The 13,933-nt window shown below is 39.8% G+C and overlaps 1 protein-coding gene across 4 annotated transcripts in view; it reads left to right on the forward strand.

Moving 5' to 3' along the window:
- The window catches only part of kcnc2 (potassium voltage-gated channel, Shaw-related subfamily, member 2), a 114,033-nt gene extending 102,577 nt beyond the window's left edge, over nucleotides 1–11,456 (forward strand). The window contains exons 3-5 of one of the 4 annotated variants that reach the window (XM_075471926.1): nucleotides 1,234–1,404; nucleotides 8,647–8,741; nucleotides 9,470–11,456. In XM_075471926.1, the coding sequence (XP_075328041.1) occupies nucleotides 1,234–1,404; nucleotides 8,647–8,708 (233 nt within the window). In that variant the 3' untranslated portion in view covers nucleotides 8,709–8,741; nucleotides 9,470–11,456. Of the gene's footprint in view, nucleotides 1–1,233; nucleotides 1,405–7,597; nucleotides 8,213–8,646 lie in introns of those variants that run through there. The other 3 variants (XM_075471925.1, XM_075471927.1, XM_075471924.1) reach the window with 3 other exon arrangements.
- Nucleotides 11,457–13,933: the final 2,477 nt, after the last annotated feature.

Genomic DNA, 13,933 nt, shown 5'->3' on the forward strand with positions numbered 1-13,933 from the left:
CAGTTGATCCATCTACTGTTGAAGCTGCTGAAGCCTCATCAGAAATGGTCTTTATGGAAGGTTAACTGTCAAGAAGCCATTCTTAAGGAAGGGAGACTAATAGCAAAGGCTGAGGTATGCCAAATGACACAGGAACTAGACTGAAAATCAGTGACAGCAAGTCCCATGGAGTGATTAATCCTTCCCAGGGCCCGGACTTCAATATTATTGAAGCAGTGTTGGATCATCTTGACAGAGAATGGTACAAAAGGCAGCCAACATCCAAAGAAGAGCCTTGGAGTGTCCTTCAGGAAGCCTGGTGAACTATTCCTGAAGACTACTCATAGACATTTCACACAAAGCTTTTCTAAAAGGGTTTAGACCATAAAAAAAATATGGACTTTCAAGCTTGTTAGAATTCTAGAAACAAAGTTTTTGCCTTATCTACTGTATTTCTACAAATGTTTGCACGTTTTAATAAACCATTCCCCGCATTTCCTGTTTTTCTCGACAATACTGGAAATAGATGAAGGGGTGGCTCAAGATTTTTGCACAGTAAAGTATTTTTTTTTATCTTAATTTTCTTTTCTTTTAATGCAGTGCCATTTAGTAAATCTCGTGCTGTGTGAGTTGAATTCACAGCGCATCCAACTAGAGACAGGCTTCTAGATTTTCTTCCCCCAAAGAACCAAAATACTAAGTAATTGTTGAAAAGTCTTCGAACAAAAAGATGGAAAAGACCAGATGAAATACTGTTCTGGCTCTTTCAGTTTGGCAATGACTACAGTAGGAGCTGCTTAATAGTTGCAAATCACACTTTGATTCTGGTTCCATTTGTTTTGGATTGATATACCTGTGCTCTGACTACAAAATGTATGTATACTTACATAGCCAAAAATCATAATCACAACTTGACCGTGCTACGAAATAGCATGTTACTGTAAAGTTCATTTTGGAAATGTTACTCTGAAGAAGACCTCCATTTTTATCACTGGAGAAAAAGTCATTTCAGTTGCTTGGCAACTGGCAAAAAGAAAAGAAAAAAAGGAATCTATGTGTCTGTTAAGCACTTGAAAATATTGACGCCACCATTTTAATGTAATGACTGTTAAATTATAAGCCAAGGTTTAAATTGTTCCATGTCAGAATATCACAAAATTGCCTGAATCATAGAGATGGAAAATTAAATGTATTTCTCTTAGGCCTGTAAAAAAAAGTAGGAACTTTGCATTTTTTTGTTTCCTTTTCTCACAGTTCTATCTGCAGACTGCAGCGGGGGCAGTGACCTTACCATGTCTTCAGAGGAGAGGATCCCCATGAGAAGATCCAGCACCCGGGAGCAGGACCGCCGGAGTGGGGGGACATGTTTCCTTCTTGCTGCTAGTGACTACACCTGCCCGGCAGATGGAGGGATACGAAAAACAGGTAACTTCTGATTTCGTATTTAATTCAGTTGAACATAGACTAAATTAAAAAAGTAAATTTGTTCTTTTCTTTCTAAAATCTGAGTGTTTATACTGATTTGATTGATTAGAAATCCCCTACAAGTTTGAGTCAGGTTTCTTTTCTTTTTCCATGCCTATTACTTATTTTCGTAATATATGTTTTAGCGGTTAACATTATAGAAGATATAAAAGAGAAAAAGGAAATAAAAAGGGCCTTCAAGACACAGACATCAAACGGGTCCTCATCAGTTGATCCATGTCCTGAGTGACAGGTAAAAACACATCCCTGGAAGGGGGAAGGCTGTTTGTTCAGGGCTAGTCAGCTCAGGTAATGCAGCTGTACATCTGCTGTTGTGACTCTCAGCAATGACATACACAGCAATGTTTTTTGGCAACTCTAAGGGGCCAGTGCATACATGCAGTTGACTCTCTGACAATTTATTCACGTTTTTCTTGTTGCTTGGAAACACTTGAATAAATTTCTGACTGCGTCTTGCACTTTTTTCTGCTGTTGCCACATCCATTGCCCATGTACACAGCTCGAACATAAGTTCCCAGTATCATCTGTCCCCAAGACGATGAGGCAGAAGCAGAGATTTTTTTTTCTACCAGAGGAACTGAAAATGGTTCAAAGGAGCACTTTTGATCTTGTCAACTCATAAGCATGACTTTCAGTTATAATATAAAACTGTAATAGTTTCATAGAGTCAAAGCAAAACAGAAAACAAAAATCTGTCATATTATTGACCCTTTGCAAAGTCCCTTCCCCTTTAGTTACTGTTGCTATGCAGGTCAAACCCTCATTAGTTTGCTCTGATGATGCATCTCTGAAATTGTGACAAATACGAGGCGCAATAAAAGAGAAATAAAGACATTATCCCTGTATTGAAACATTCTGATGTTTACTGAAGAAAATACACAATATAGTAATATCTCAAACTTTTATAATGTGGTGTCACTATTTTTTTTAATTTTTTTAAACCATGTGTCATAATTATGCAAGAAAAGGTTTTAATAATGAATCAAAGAGTTAGGTTAGGCTAAAATCAAGCAGTATCAGAGAAAGTTAAATCATATCAATTAAATTAAAAATTAATTTAATTAATCAATTAAAAAAAGACTCCTTGAGACAACTCTTACAATTTAGGAGCTGCCGGTCACTCACTGATTACCGATGCCAACTGTTTTCATTACTTAAAGGGATATGTAGTGGGATTGTGTACTAATAAGTGTCTTGTCTGCAGTAGACAGCAACCAAAGCGCTCTCAGTTTGGAAAAGTAGAGGGGAAATCTGACAGACGAGCCGAGAGAACAGCTGTTCAGAACGAGCTACGAGAAGTGTGAATTTTTCTAAAACTCTCAAAAAATCCTATCGAAAACAACTCAAGCCTCAAAAATTTCAGAGCTGTTCCTGTGAAACTTATGTTTAGAATTTCAAAAGCACATCACTTCAGCATCAGACAGTTGTTCACATGGTCTTGACTGCAAAGCGCACGTTGCACCACAGTCCACAGGAACCAAATCTGTGTAACTGTTTCATGCCAAAGTGACGCCATATAAAAATATAAAAACAAAGTATTTGCCCCAACGGCACTGAGGTTTGACTTGTTTTAGATGGCAAATAATTCACTCTTCTGGTGGTCCTATTCAGATTAGTGCTAGAGTTTAAATGTTGTCTTTTAAATATATTCTTTATGTAGTCTCTCTATATTCTCACAAAAGAAGTATACTATATTAATAGCCAACAGGAATCATTCAAATATATCCCTTGGATATTATTACTTGAAGAATAATGTATTAATTAGGGATGTGCTTGATTAGTCAGAACGGCGCACTTTTTTTTTTTTTAAAGATTCAAATCATTTTTGTTTGGGGCAGAAGGAGAGTTATGTTTTTCCATGCTGCTGAAGTTTGCACCTACAGCAGAAGCAACAGACCCGGAGCAGATGTCGGCAACAAAACAAAGCAAAGCATGGCAGTATTTCACTCAACTGGACAACAAAGTCCAATGCACATTATGTGGGATGAAGCTAGTTTACCACAGTTCTACCAGCACCATGAGGAATCAAATACTAGACCCTAGGGCTGGGTGATGTGGGAAAAAGTCTGCATGCGACTGCATTTGTAATATAACGGTGTCTCTTAGATTTTTTATTTTTCATACGGCATGGGGCTGGAATAAGCAGACTCTATGGTCTTCTGTTGCTGCTGCATAGGCATTGTTATTGGCAGAAAATTAGCACTTGTTCCGGGCTGTGTTTGTAAAAGTTTGCTTTCAATCGAGGAATAACTTTTCCTCGATAGCTATCATTATCGTTTGATCATCCAGCCCTACTAGACCCTCACAAAAAAGGTTTCGCTTCATCCGCAAAAATACACCAGACAGAAAAATTACTTTGGTGATTGATATTAGTTTAACGACGATAATAATGAAGGAAAAGAGGAATTCAGTCTGTTTTCTGGAGCAGTCTTGGGCTTGATTGTTTTTTTTAAGGATAAGCTCTACTGCATCCGAATTCTGTTAACCTCAACCAGGAGAAAAAGGGGGGGAAAAAGCTATAATACAATGTTTGCGACATTAAGTTGCATATATGTATCGTGAATTATAATTTAAAGTGTATTAGCTACAAACTAGGACCTACCTTTAAAAGCTACCTTTAAAAACAAACAAGAAACATCAATGTTTGCTTGCTTATAAAGTAATGTTTAAAAAAACGTGACTATCCTACACATACTAACAGTTTATGTATAGATGTGAGACTCTATTAGTGATAAACTGATACAAACATGTTAATGTTGTTTGCTAATGATATGTTAAGTCATGGAATCGGAAGTAGTGCTAAGTCATGTTTTGTCCGAAGTTTACGAATTGGCTAAATAGGCATGCTAAAGCTAACAGCTAATGTTAGGGCATGAAAATGATTGGTCTGCCATGCACATAAATAGTTCTTTAAAGGGATAGTTCGCCTCTTTTGACATGAAGCTGTATGACATCCCATATTAGCAATATCATTTATGAACATTTTCTTCCCCCCTGCTGCGTCCTGTGAGCCGAGTTCCAGCCTCGTTTTGGCGTTGACGAAGGTAGTCCGGCTAGTTTGCTAGGGTCCCGAAAATAAAGCGTCTTGCTTCTCAAAACAATATGCGTTCAAAAGAGTAATACATTTGCATCACAAAATCGTCCCTCCAGAAAAAGTCAGACCTCACAATCGCTTGGCGCTTTTGCATATTGTTCTTTTCAAAGGCCGAAAAGAACAATATCAAACAAACATTTCAGACGGTTGAAATAAGGTCAAACTGCAGTTGATTTGATAAATGAGAACATCGTATCTCTTCAACATACTTTCATTTACAATTCCCTGCTGACATAAAGTGGAACCATTAGGCCTTGGGTAATTGAAGTTAACTTCCTCTCCCTGAAAATATCAAACGTAATGTTCTAAGTGTTATTGCTCATGTTAGTATTGCACTCAGCTTATAGCAGGCAAATCACTGTTACCATACCCTTAGGCTATATAGTGATGATTTTCTCAAGGTGATTTTAACTGCCATTTTACACAAATTTTGATGAATACTATAAATCATTTAGGGTTGCTGGTGGATCCTTATTTGGAAATTGTACTAAATTTAGATAACCTGGTGATTGTTTTCAAGGTGGGTGAAATACTAAAGCAGGTTACACTACAATTGTAAATGAAATACATGATTGCTGTGTCTCTCAGAGCAGGACGTCTGGCCTGGGCTCTTTTTTGTAGCATTGGTGCCTTTATTTCTGCCACCTCGGCCGGCGGCTGGGCTTGCAGTCGCCACCACTCTACTGTTAATGCATAAAACATACGCTTTAGTCTGTGCTACCTATTGGCACAGACCCAAGATATCCCTTGTTGTGCTTGCTTGGCTGGTTTTTGAAATGGCTCCAGTTTGAAATACACTCTCAGTGAAACAAATGGTGGTGGATGCAGTATGATAATGAGGCAACGTTTCCATTAGCTGCTCCTCATCAGTGTTCTACGCCAGCTTGATTGGCACGCTCCATTAATGATCTGATTGGTTTGGCTCGCTTGTTTACTTTGCACTGAATGCAAATTTGCCGGCATGCATCACATGCGGCTTGTGTTTACGAGTGCAAACCTGTACAGATGATTGAACTGAGATATTTAGGACGATTCTCATTATCATGAGCATGTGCAACTTAGATTTAAATGCACAATAGACTCTACAATATCTGATACATTTCTTACTGAAATGTATTCTTGATGATTTGTAAGATTCATGTCCTGTTTAATTTATATGCCATAGTATGAACAAGCAGTTAATATGAGATAAGCTACATTTAGGTACGATAGAAATTTCAAACGGTTCAAAATAAGAATGGAAGTGATTTCATTGTATTAACCCATTCTGAACTATTTAATTCATCATGTTGGAATATCGACACTTCAGCTATCCGGCTTCTCTAGCTAGCGAGAGACTATCATAAAGTACCCGGCACCAAAACAATTTAAAAGTAAAGAAGATTGACCTAGGAGTGCAAAGAAATCGCCATGTAAATATATTCATGTCGGTATGAATAAAATGTGCCACAAACCACTCCATGGCACGTTTCCACCCTTAAAATCTATCAAAGTCAAAACGAGAATTTCTGCATCAACATCAGAGTAAACATCAGAGTGAGTCCCTACCATTACTGAATCTGTGGATGCTGAAACAGCTGGCACAAGCAAGAACAACAGCAGCATACAAGACAAAGACGTGAATACTGAAGACAATTTGGAAAGGTCAAAAGTAATTGCAGCACTAATTATCCAGTGTCTTGCAAAAGATTTATGTATGACTGTACAGTGTTGTTGAGAATGATGGCTTTGGTGACACGATACAGCCCATACATTTGAGCTGTGGTAAAATATATCAACAATATTAGTATTTCGCCTCAAAATGAGCCATACCTTTATATCAAAGTAAAGAACGGTGTATAAAAAAGTACTATCAAAAGTGTTATTTGCAAAGTCGTCGATAAGTTATGAAGTTGCAAATTAACTTAGGATTTCCTGGTCTCTGATGATGTCTTCTTGTCAATGTGGTGGCCCCCTGTATCTTCTGGCTCCAGTTAAAGGGATAGTTCGCCTCTTTTGACATGAAGCTGTATGACATCCCATATCAGCAATATCATTTATGAACATTGACTTACCCCCCGCTGCGTCCTGTGAGCCGAGTTCCAGCCTCGTTTTGGCGTTGACGAAGGTAGTCCGGCTAGTTTGCTAGGGTCCCGAAAATAAAGCGTTTTGCTTCTCAAAACAATATGCGTTCAAAAGAGTAATACATTTGCATCACAAAATCGTCCCTCCAGAAAAAGTCAGACCTCACAATCGCTTGGCGCTGTTTTTGCCTCCCTTCATATCAATGCGTTCAGCCACCTACCTTCGTATCACTACAGGCTGTGTAAACTGTGCAGACCGAAGTGCAGACCGAGCAGTCCCCTGCTTCCGAGCAGTAAACACCGTAACCGGTGCGGCTATCGCTAGGTGGCTGTACGCATTGATATGAAGGAGGCAAAAATAGCGCCAAGCGATGTGAGGTCTGACTTTTTCTGGAGGGACGATTTTGTGATGCAAATGTATTACTCTTTTGAACGCATATTGTTTTGAGAAGCAAGACGCTTTATTTTCGGGACCCTAGCAAACTAGCTGGACTACCTTCGTCAACGCCAAAACTCGGCTGGAACTCGGCTCACAGGACGCAGCGGGGGGGTAAGTCAATGTTCATAAATGATATTGCTAATATGGGATGTCATACAGCTTCATGTCAAAAGAGGCGAACTATCCCTTTAAACTTTCCAATGTACACGGTATTCATGTTAAGCCAGAATAACTGCAGTATAACACCTACTCAGCCAATTAAGTTATTTCTCTTTCCAAAGCAACTCCATTTCTAAAAATCTGAGCTCAGTCTGCCCTACTGTCACAGTTAGGATATGTGATGTGCATGCACTCACAGTACAGTATGTTATTGTTGCTCTGTTTCACTCCTGTCTCCTGTCTTGTCTTGGTTCAATCGGCTGGCTTGGACTCGGATCGTTGCCTGCCTGCCTGCCTGCCTGCCTGCCTGTGTGTGTTCATGTCCTGTACCTGCACAACCACCTCCACCACCACCTTTTGTCGCCCCCTCATCTGAAGGCTATGAGAAATCTCGGAGCTTAAACAACATAGCGGGCATGGCTGGTAACACCTTGAGGTTGTCTCCTGTGACCTCGCCCTATGGATCGCCCTGTCCGCTGCGCCGCTCTCGCTCCCCTATTCCCTCCATCCTGTGAGACGTCCATCCTGTTGCCGTTTTGGCCCAAAACCCACATCCTACCCCCTTAACAGACCACTTCTCTTTGGAATCATTGTCTGAACTCTACTCTAGATGTTGTGATGTGTGGATAAGTACTTAAAACTGTAGCTGGGACCAATGTTAACAGTCAGGGCAATATGAGCAAGCTCCCATTTTCCCCTTCTCCTCGAAGGTACATGTTCTTAGTAAACATCCCTAAGTAACTTGTCTGTTCTCCTGTGTAACTTGGAGTTCCCTTTTGCTTGGTGTTGTTGTACTTTGAGACTTGCAATAAAAACAACTCTGACTGATGGCTTCAAAAGTAGCAGCCATGACATTTAATACATATTAATAATCAGGGATATTAGGTGTTGCTATATTTAGATACCTTGAAAAAGTTGTGCTTCCAAAAATAGAAAAAAAAAAGAGATGTCACTTCATTTTATCCACACAACAACTGCGACTTTGATTTTGGTTTGCTGTCATTTTTGGGTTGGGAGGGGGGGGGGATGGTGTGCAAGGCTGAGGAATTAATCTTTCAGAATTTAGATTCAGCTCACTCACATAGTCTGTCTCTCTTCACCGGCTGTTGCCTGCTCATGTTTGTGCATGGATCATCGTGTAGCCATTCTCAGCAAACAATTGAGGCTGACAGTAAGGAAAGCTTGGAAAATAACTATTAATTCAATGTTATTATGCTGGGGGGTTATCAACTTGTATATTGTTTCATTTTTTTTTTTTTTTTGCTTTTGGCTTCACCAACAATCTACCAAGCAGACTAGACACACAGAATGCCAGCCGGTTGTCCGTTTCTCTCTGCATGTGTACTTCTGCTCAGCTGCTGACATCCATTTCTGTTCAACTTTTCCTTTGATGGAGTACCACTGTTGTGTTTCTGGTTTACTCACAGATAACTGCAAAGAGGTTGTCTTTACTGGTTTCACACAAGCAGAGAGCAGCGTTCTATCTTAATGGTCTGGGGGAAGGCACCACCGTGGCAGAAAGGTAACCGGCTGTAGGGGTGCGAGGGTCAGATTGCAGTGTGGAAAACGTTTTTGGTCAATAATTATGGTTTGTGTTTTTGTTTGTCTGCACTAAAAGGGATGTTTAATGCTCTCAAATCCCCAAACCAGAAAGACTAGTCGGAATTTCCTGAGAACATCTTGCAGGATTTTATAATAACTTTGACATCAAACTGAAAACAGCCATTTGGTTTTTCTGAAAGGGTGCATTTTGTATTTGTTAATTGGTCTGTTTTTTGCAATGGCAGGTGTTAAATTGTCTCTGCACACCAACAGGTGTGGGACAGCAGACAACCGTGCAGCAATGTGCCCCACCCATCCCTACAGTGTGTCTATACCCGTAGCACAAGGTTGCTTAGCAACTGGCTCACAGCTAGATTCATCTTACACACAGCTCGGCAAAAAGTTGAACAATTAAAAAGAACTGCTCTCGCAAACATTTCTCTCTGTCTGTACTCCTAATTGTTGATTCACTCACAGCCCATTATCCCACCTTAAACCACTAAAATGTACAACAAAGCTTTCAGAACTCTGGAAGTAGACATATAGAGCACCGTAGATTTGTACTGTTTTCATGTTTGTGCATCAACTGTATTTGACACAAAAAGTCTGAGCGCGGTAGAGTCTTCTGAAATGATGCAGACAGATGATGTGCTTCTGATACTCTGTGATGTGATTATTTAGACAAATCATTTCCTGTTTAAATGACAGCGGGATGAGAATGTCATCAGTAATGAGGACCTATTGCAGTGGAGGACCACATCTGGAGCCAGAAGGCCACTCCTACTGGACAGTATGGACGAGGACTCGCAGAAGCTCTTCAGTGACAGCTGCCCAGTAAAAGGCTCAGCCAGCAGGGAAAGAACTTAATGTTGGAAAAAAAAAAAAAGAAGAATTCTGGGAGGACTTTGATATGCCTCCAAATTTACCTGATTTCAATTTTTTTCTGCTTCTGTTTTGGAAATCTGGAGAAAAACAAGGGGGAAAAAAATGAACATGTCTTTAAAAAAAATACTATCTAAGTGATGGATAGTTACTGCTCCTGTAAATACGAGAACACAGCACATCTGGGTCAGGTGGCTCCGTCCACATGTCTGTCCTCTAAATGGCGAGTCGGTTAACCAGGTTGGTGGTTGCCAAGTTGCGCCATGACACTCAACGTCGATCACTTTTCTTGCTGTGGTATCCCCCCCCTCGCAAAAGTGTATTGAGATGTATCAGTTGAGTCACTTTGTGTTCTAAAAATGGGGTGTATTCATATGAAATTCTACTTAAAAGTATATACAGTATAGAAAGACAAATGTGCGAAGTTGAATAAATGTGACATTCTGGTCTTCTCTGCTTTTGCTTTAATTGGTCATTGCAATAGGTTAATTGCTCAGCTGTGTGTAAATGTGTGTGTCTGGTTTGTGTGTGTGTGTGTGTGTATATCCTAAAACTCCAGGTTGAGATCTGCAGTTTGAAAGAACAGGTCAGGGAAGACCAGCGAGTGGACCTGATGCGGACTCTTCCCAATTAGTTTTAGCACAAAGGTGAATGAGACAGAGCTCCCCTGTCAGTGCAGATGCCGTTGTAGAAGTCCCCTCTTCCTGTGTATTCAACATGCAACTACCCTGCGTCAGTGCTGCAGATGTTTGTCTCTTCAAAAAAACCAAATTATTCTTACCAGAATATTCCTCATAACTCCTGGTGGCTAAAGAAAAAAATCAAATAATAAAAAAAAAAAAAAAAGAACTGCATGACTTGATTCTTCCAAACGATTCCCCTTTTTGGGGTGGAGCAAAAGTGTAGCAGAAATTCAGTTATAAAGCGGGACTTCTAGAATGGCTACATCTGCACAGTAGCAATCCCATGTACCTAAACAATCAGGTCGGATTTGCAATAAGCACCCGACAACAAAAAGCGCCGATCCACACTGTGATTTCAGCAGCCCGGTTAAACAAGAAGGCAGAAGGAAAAGCAAAGGGGGAAAATGCAGCTGACAATGCTAAAGGGCAGGACTGACAAGCGGCACAACTTATGTGGCATGTTGGTAGCGACCTGCACAGTTATAGGCTAGCTGTTCAAGTGTCATTCTATACCCATAATCCTCCTTGTGTAGTAAACATGCTGCTTTACTCTTTGAAATGTCAAAGGGGCATCATTGTTTGTGTATTTCTCGGACAATGTTGTAACTTTAAGACAAAAAGGTGTTTATTATTTTTTTTAAATCCAGAACATGTATTTTTGTGTCTTACTGTTGAGTGCATTGCTCTTACCTGTTAAAGTCATGGTAGTCTGATGCTGTGTTTTTCTCCACCGTGTCCTCAAACTGTCAAGCCTTTTGATCCAGTTTTATGTTTTGTATGTTTTACTGTGAGGAAAAATACTAGTTTGAAGTCTGTATTTGTGGAGCCTTTTGTTGGCATTCTAAAGTGCATGCTGAGGAAAAAAAACAAAAAAAAAAACATTATGTCAAACTGTACAAAAAAAGATGACATACTGTATATCACACTGTGTATAGAGTAAAGGTAAATGCTATGTGAGGGATTCACATAAACTATTTATCTTTTAACTGCTGGTGTTCTTTGATTCATTTTGGGTTTTTTCTCTCACAATATTGTTGGCTGTGCTATAAAACACCACTTACTTTTTAAACATTTAAAATCAAACTAATTGCAGCACCTGTTTTTTGGATTATGTTAGGAGTTATGACCCTATATTCCTACCAGCAGGTTTAATTCGTGATACATTAAGAGTTAAAATTGAAAGGAATTCTGCAGGTTCCATTATAAGCCTGTCTATAAATCTCTTTGTTTTCGTCTATATTCTCAAGTTACAGTATCGCTGCTAAAGGCAGTTCTACAAGCTACTGAATAATGGGGTGTGCATTTTGCCTTACTTTTTGTAAAATGTTTGTCTTCTTGTTGATGCAAGGTTGAATTGACATCATTTAAAGACCAGTGGCCATCTTCACAAAGGATCTTAGGGCTAAAAGTAGCTCCTAACTGGCAAATTTAGGAGAAATGTGTCAGTCTTAAATTTAGGACTCCTTATTTTTTTTCACTAAGAGCAATTCACAAAGGATTTTAGGCCTAAAAGTAGCACCTTTTCTGAAATCATCAAAAACTGCAGTAACAACTCTCGTGTCCTGTTTGCTACAGTAAACAGATTAACAAACCCTCCAGTTTCACTGCCTTTAGAACTCATTTCTACATCCAAGTGTAATGAGTTTGCAATATTCTTTAATGACAAAGTTCAAGGCATTAACTCTGCAGCCAGCTAGACACCTAGAGCTGACACATTTCACACCTGTTACTGACAAAACAGTCGAAGAGATCATCTGCAGTCTGAGTTCATCAACGTGCTGCCTTGATGAGTTGCCCACTAGATTTCTAAAGTCTGAGCTGAGCAGTTTGTTACCACAACTCGCTCATCTAGTCAACATCTCACTCCAGACTGGAACATTTTGAAGGCCTTAAAAACTGCTGTCATTAAGCCCCTTCTAAAGAAGAGCATTCTTGATGCCACAGTACTGAACAACTACCGGCCCATATCAAACCTGCCATTCTTAGGTAAAGTCCTAGAAAAAGTTGTATACCAACAGCTTAGTGACTTTCTCCTGTCTAACAATGCTTTTGATACTTCCCAATCAGGCTTTAGGCCCCACCACAGCACTGAGACAGCTCTGATCAAGGTGACAAATGACATCCGCCTGAACACAGATGCAAGTAGAGTCACAGTCTTAGTTCTGCTGGACCTGAGTGCTGCCTTTGACACAGTGACCATGCGATCTTATTGCAGAGGTTAGAAGACTGGGTGGGAATCTCTGTTCGTGCTTTAAACTGGTTCAAGTCCTATCTGGAGGACAGGAAATATTTTGTTGAAATTGGTAACTGTGTCTCAGACCAAATGGCTATGACCTGTGGGGTTCCCCAGGGGTCAATCCTGGGACCCGTATTGTTCAATCTGTACATGCTTCCACTAGGCCAGCTAATACGCAGCTATAATGTGTCCTACCACAACTATGCAGATGACACTCAGATCTACGTGTCACTGACGGCAGGAGAACACGGGCCTGTAGATACATTGTGTCACTACATCGAGCATCGAGTTTCGCCAAGACCGCCTGCACTCAAACAACCAATCACCGTACTGAGCGCTTCTAAAGTCGTGCACAAGAATCGACGTAATCCATAGCAACAGTGCGTCACTCTTAGTTAACTCTCAGTGATATATCTTTAGTATGAGTAGGTCTCAGCGACTTTGTGAATTGCTTTTAAGGAAAAACTCCTACTTCAGTTTATTTTAGCGCGAGTTAGGAGCACTCCTAGCAGTAAGATAAAAAGCTTTGTGAATACGGCCACAAGTAATTACCATATATATATATATATATATTTAATTAATTATTCTGTCTTGATATATACATTCCCTGCCATTCTTTGGCATTCCTGCACCAAATTGAACTAATCCAATTCGAAAGCAGTGGAAAAACTAAAGTTTGCTTGGTGGCTTCTTTTAATACCACACCTCCTTACTATCCTCATGCAGCATATCCTTTACCAGGCTGCACCTGCATTTTTTTATTTTTTTTTGTCCCCGGTGTGTGTTCTATTAATAATCTTGTTTTGCCCACAGGACACACAAAAAAGACACCCTGGACCATGAATAATTATTAAATTCTGTACTTTAAGTACCACATATCAGCTAGGTTGGTCTTATTACCATAGCAACAGATGCTAACCAGATGCTGGAAGACTTCAGTGTGGCAGAGTTTGAATATTTTTCACAAGTGGATTGAATAATTATGATAAAATGATATGATAAAATAATTATGTATCTGAATATATAATGTATATATAACTAAAGACAAAAATACAGACTATTGATTTTACCCGACAATGTCATTTGGTCAAAAGACCAGCAACCTCAATTAAAAGTGGAGGTGATTGTAGACACATTGCCATTTATTTTAATAAGACAGGTGTGTTTTAACCAAACATCAAGCCTAGTGCAGCTGGAAATGTCATTTCCCGGGTTAGAGTGAAAGGCAAACAAGGCAGCTGGTGCCTAAAAACAGAAGCTGCATTTGTCTGCTGATTTCTCCCACAGGTTCACGCTGAGGCAATGGCACCAGCGGCACTGTCCTCTCCCACATCGTGCGTTTGCTGTTCTTCCTTCAGCTCACGTCCAGCA

The sequence above is a fragment of the Odontesthes bonariensis genome, chromosome 8 (genome assembly GCF_027942865.1).
Source record: "Odontesthes bonariensis isolate fOdoBon6 chromosome 8, fOdoBon6.hap1, whole genome shotgun sequence".
In the NCBI taxonomy this organism is placed as follows: domain Eukaryota; kingdom Metazoa; phylum Chordata; class Actinopteri; order Atheriniformes; family Atherinopsidae; genus Odontesthes; species Odontesthes bonariensis.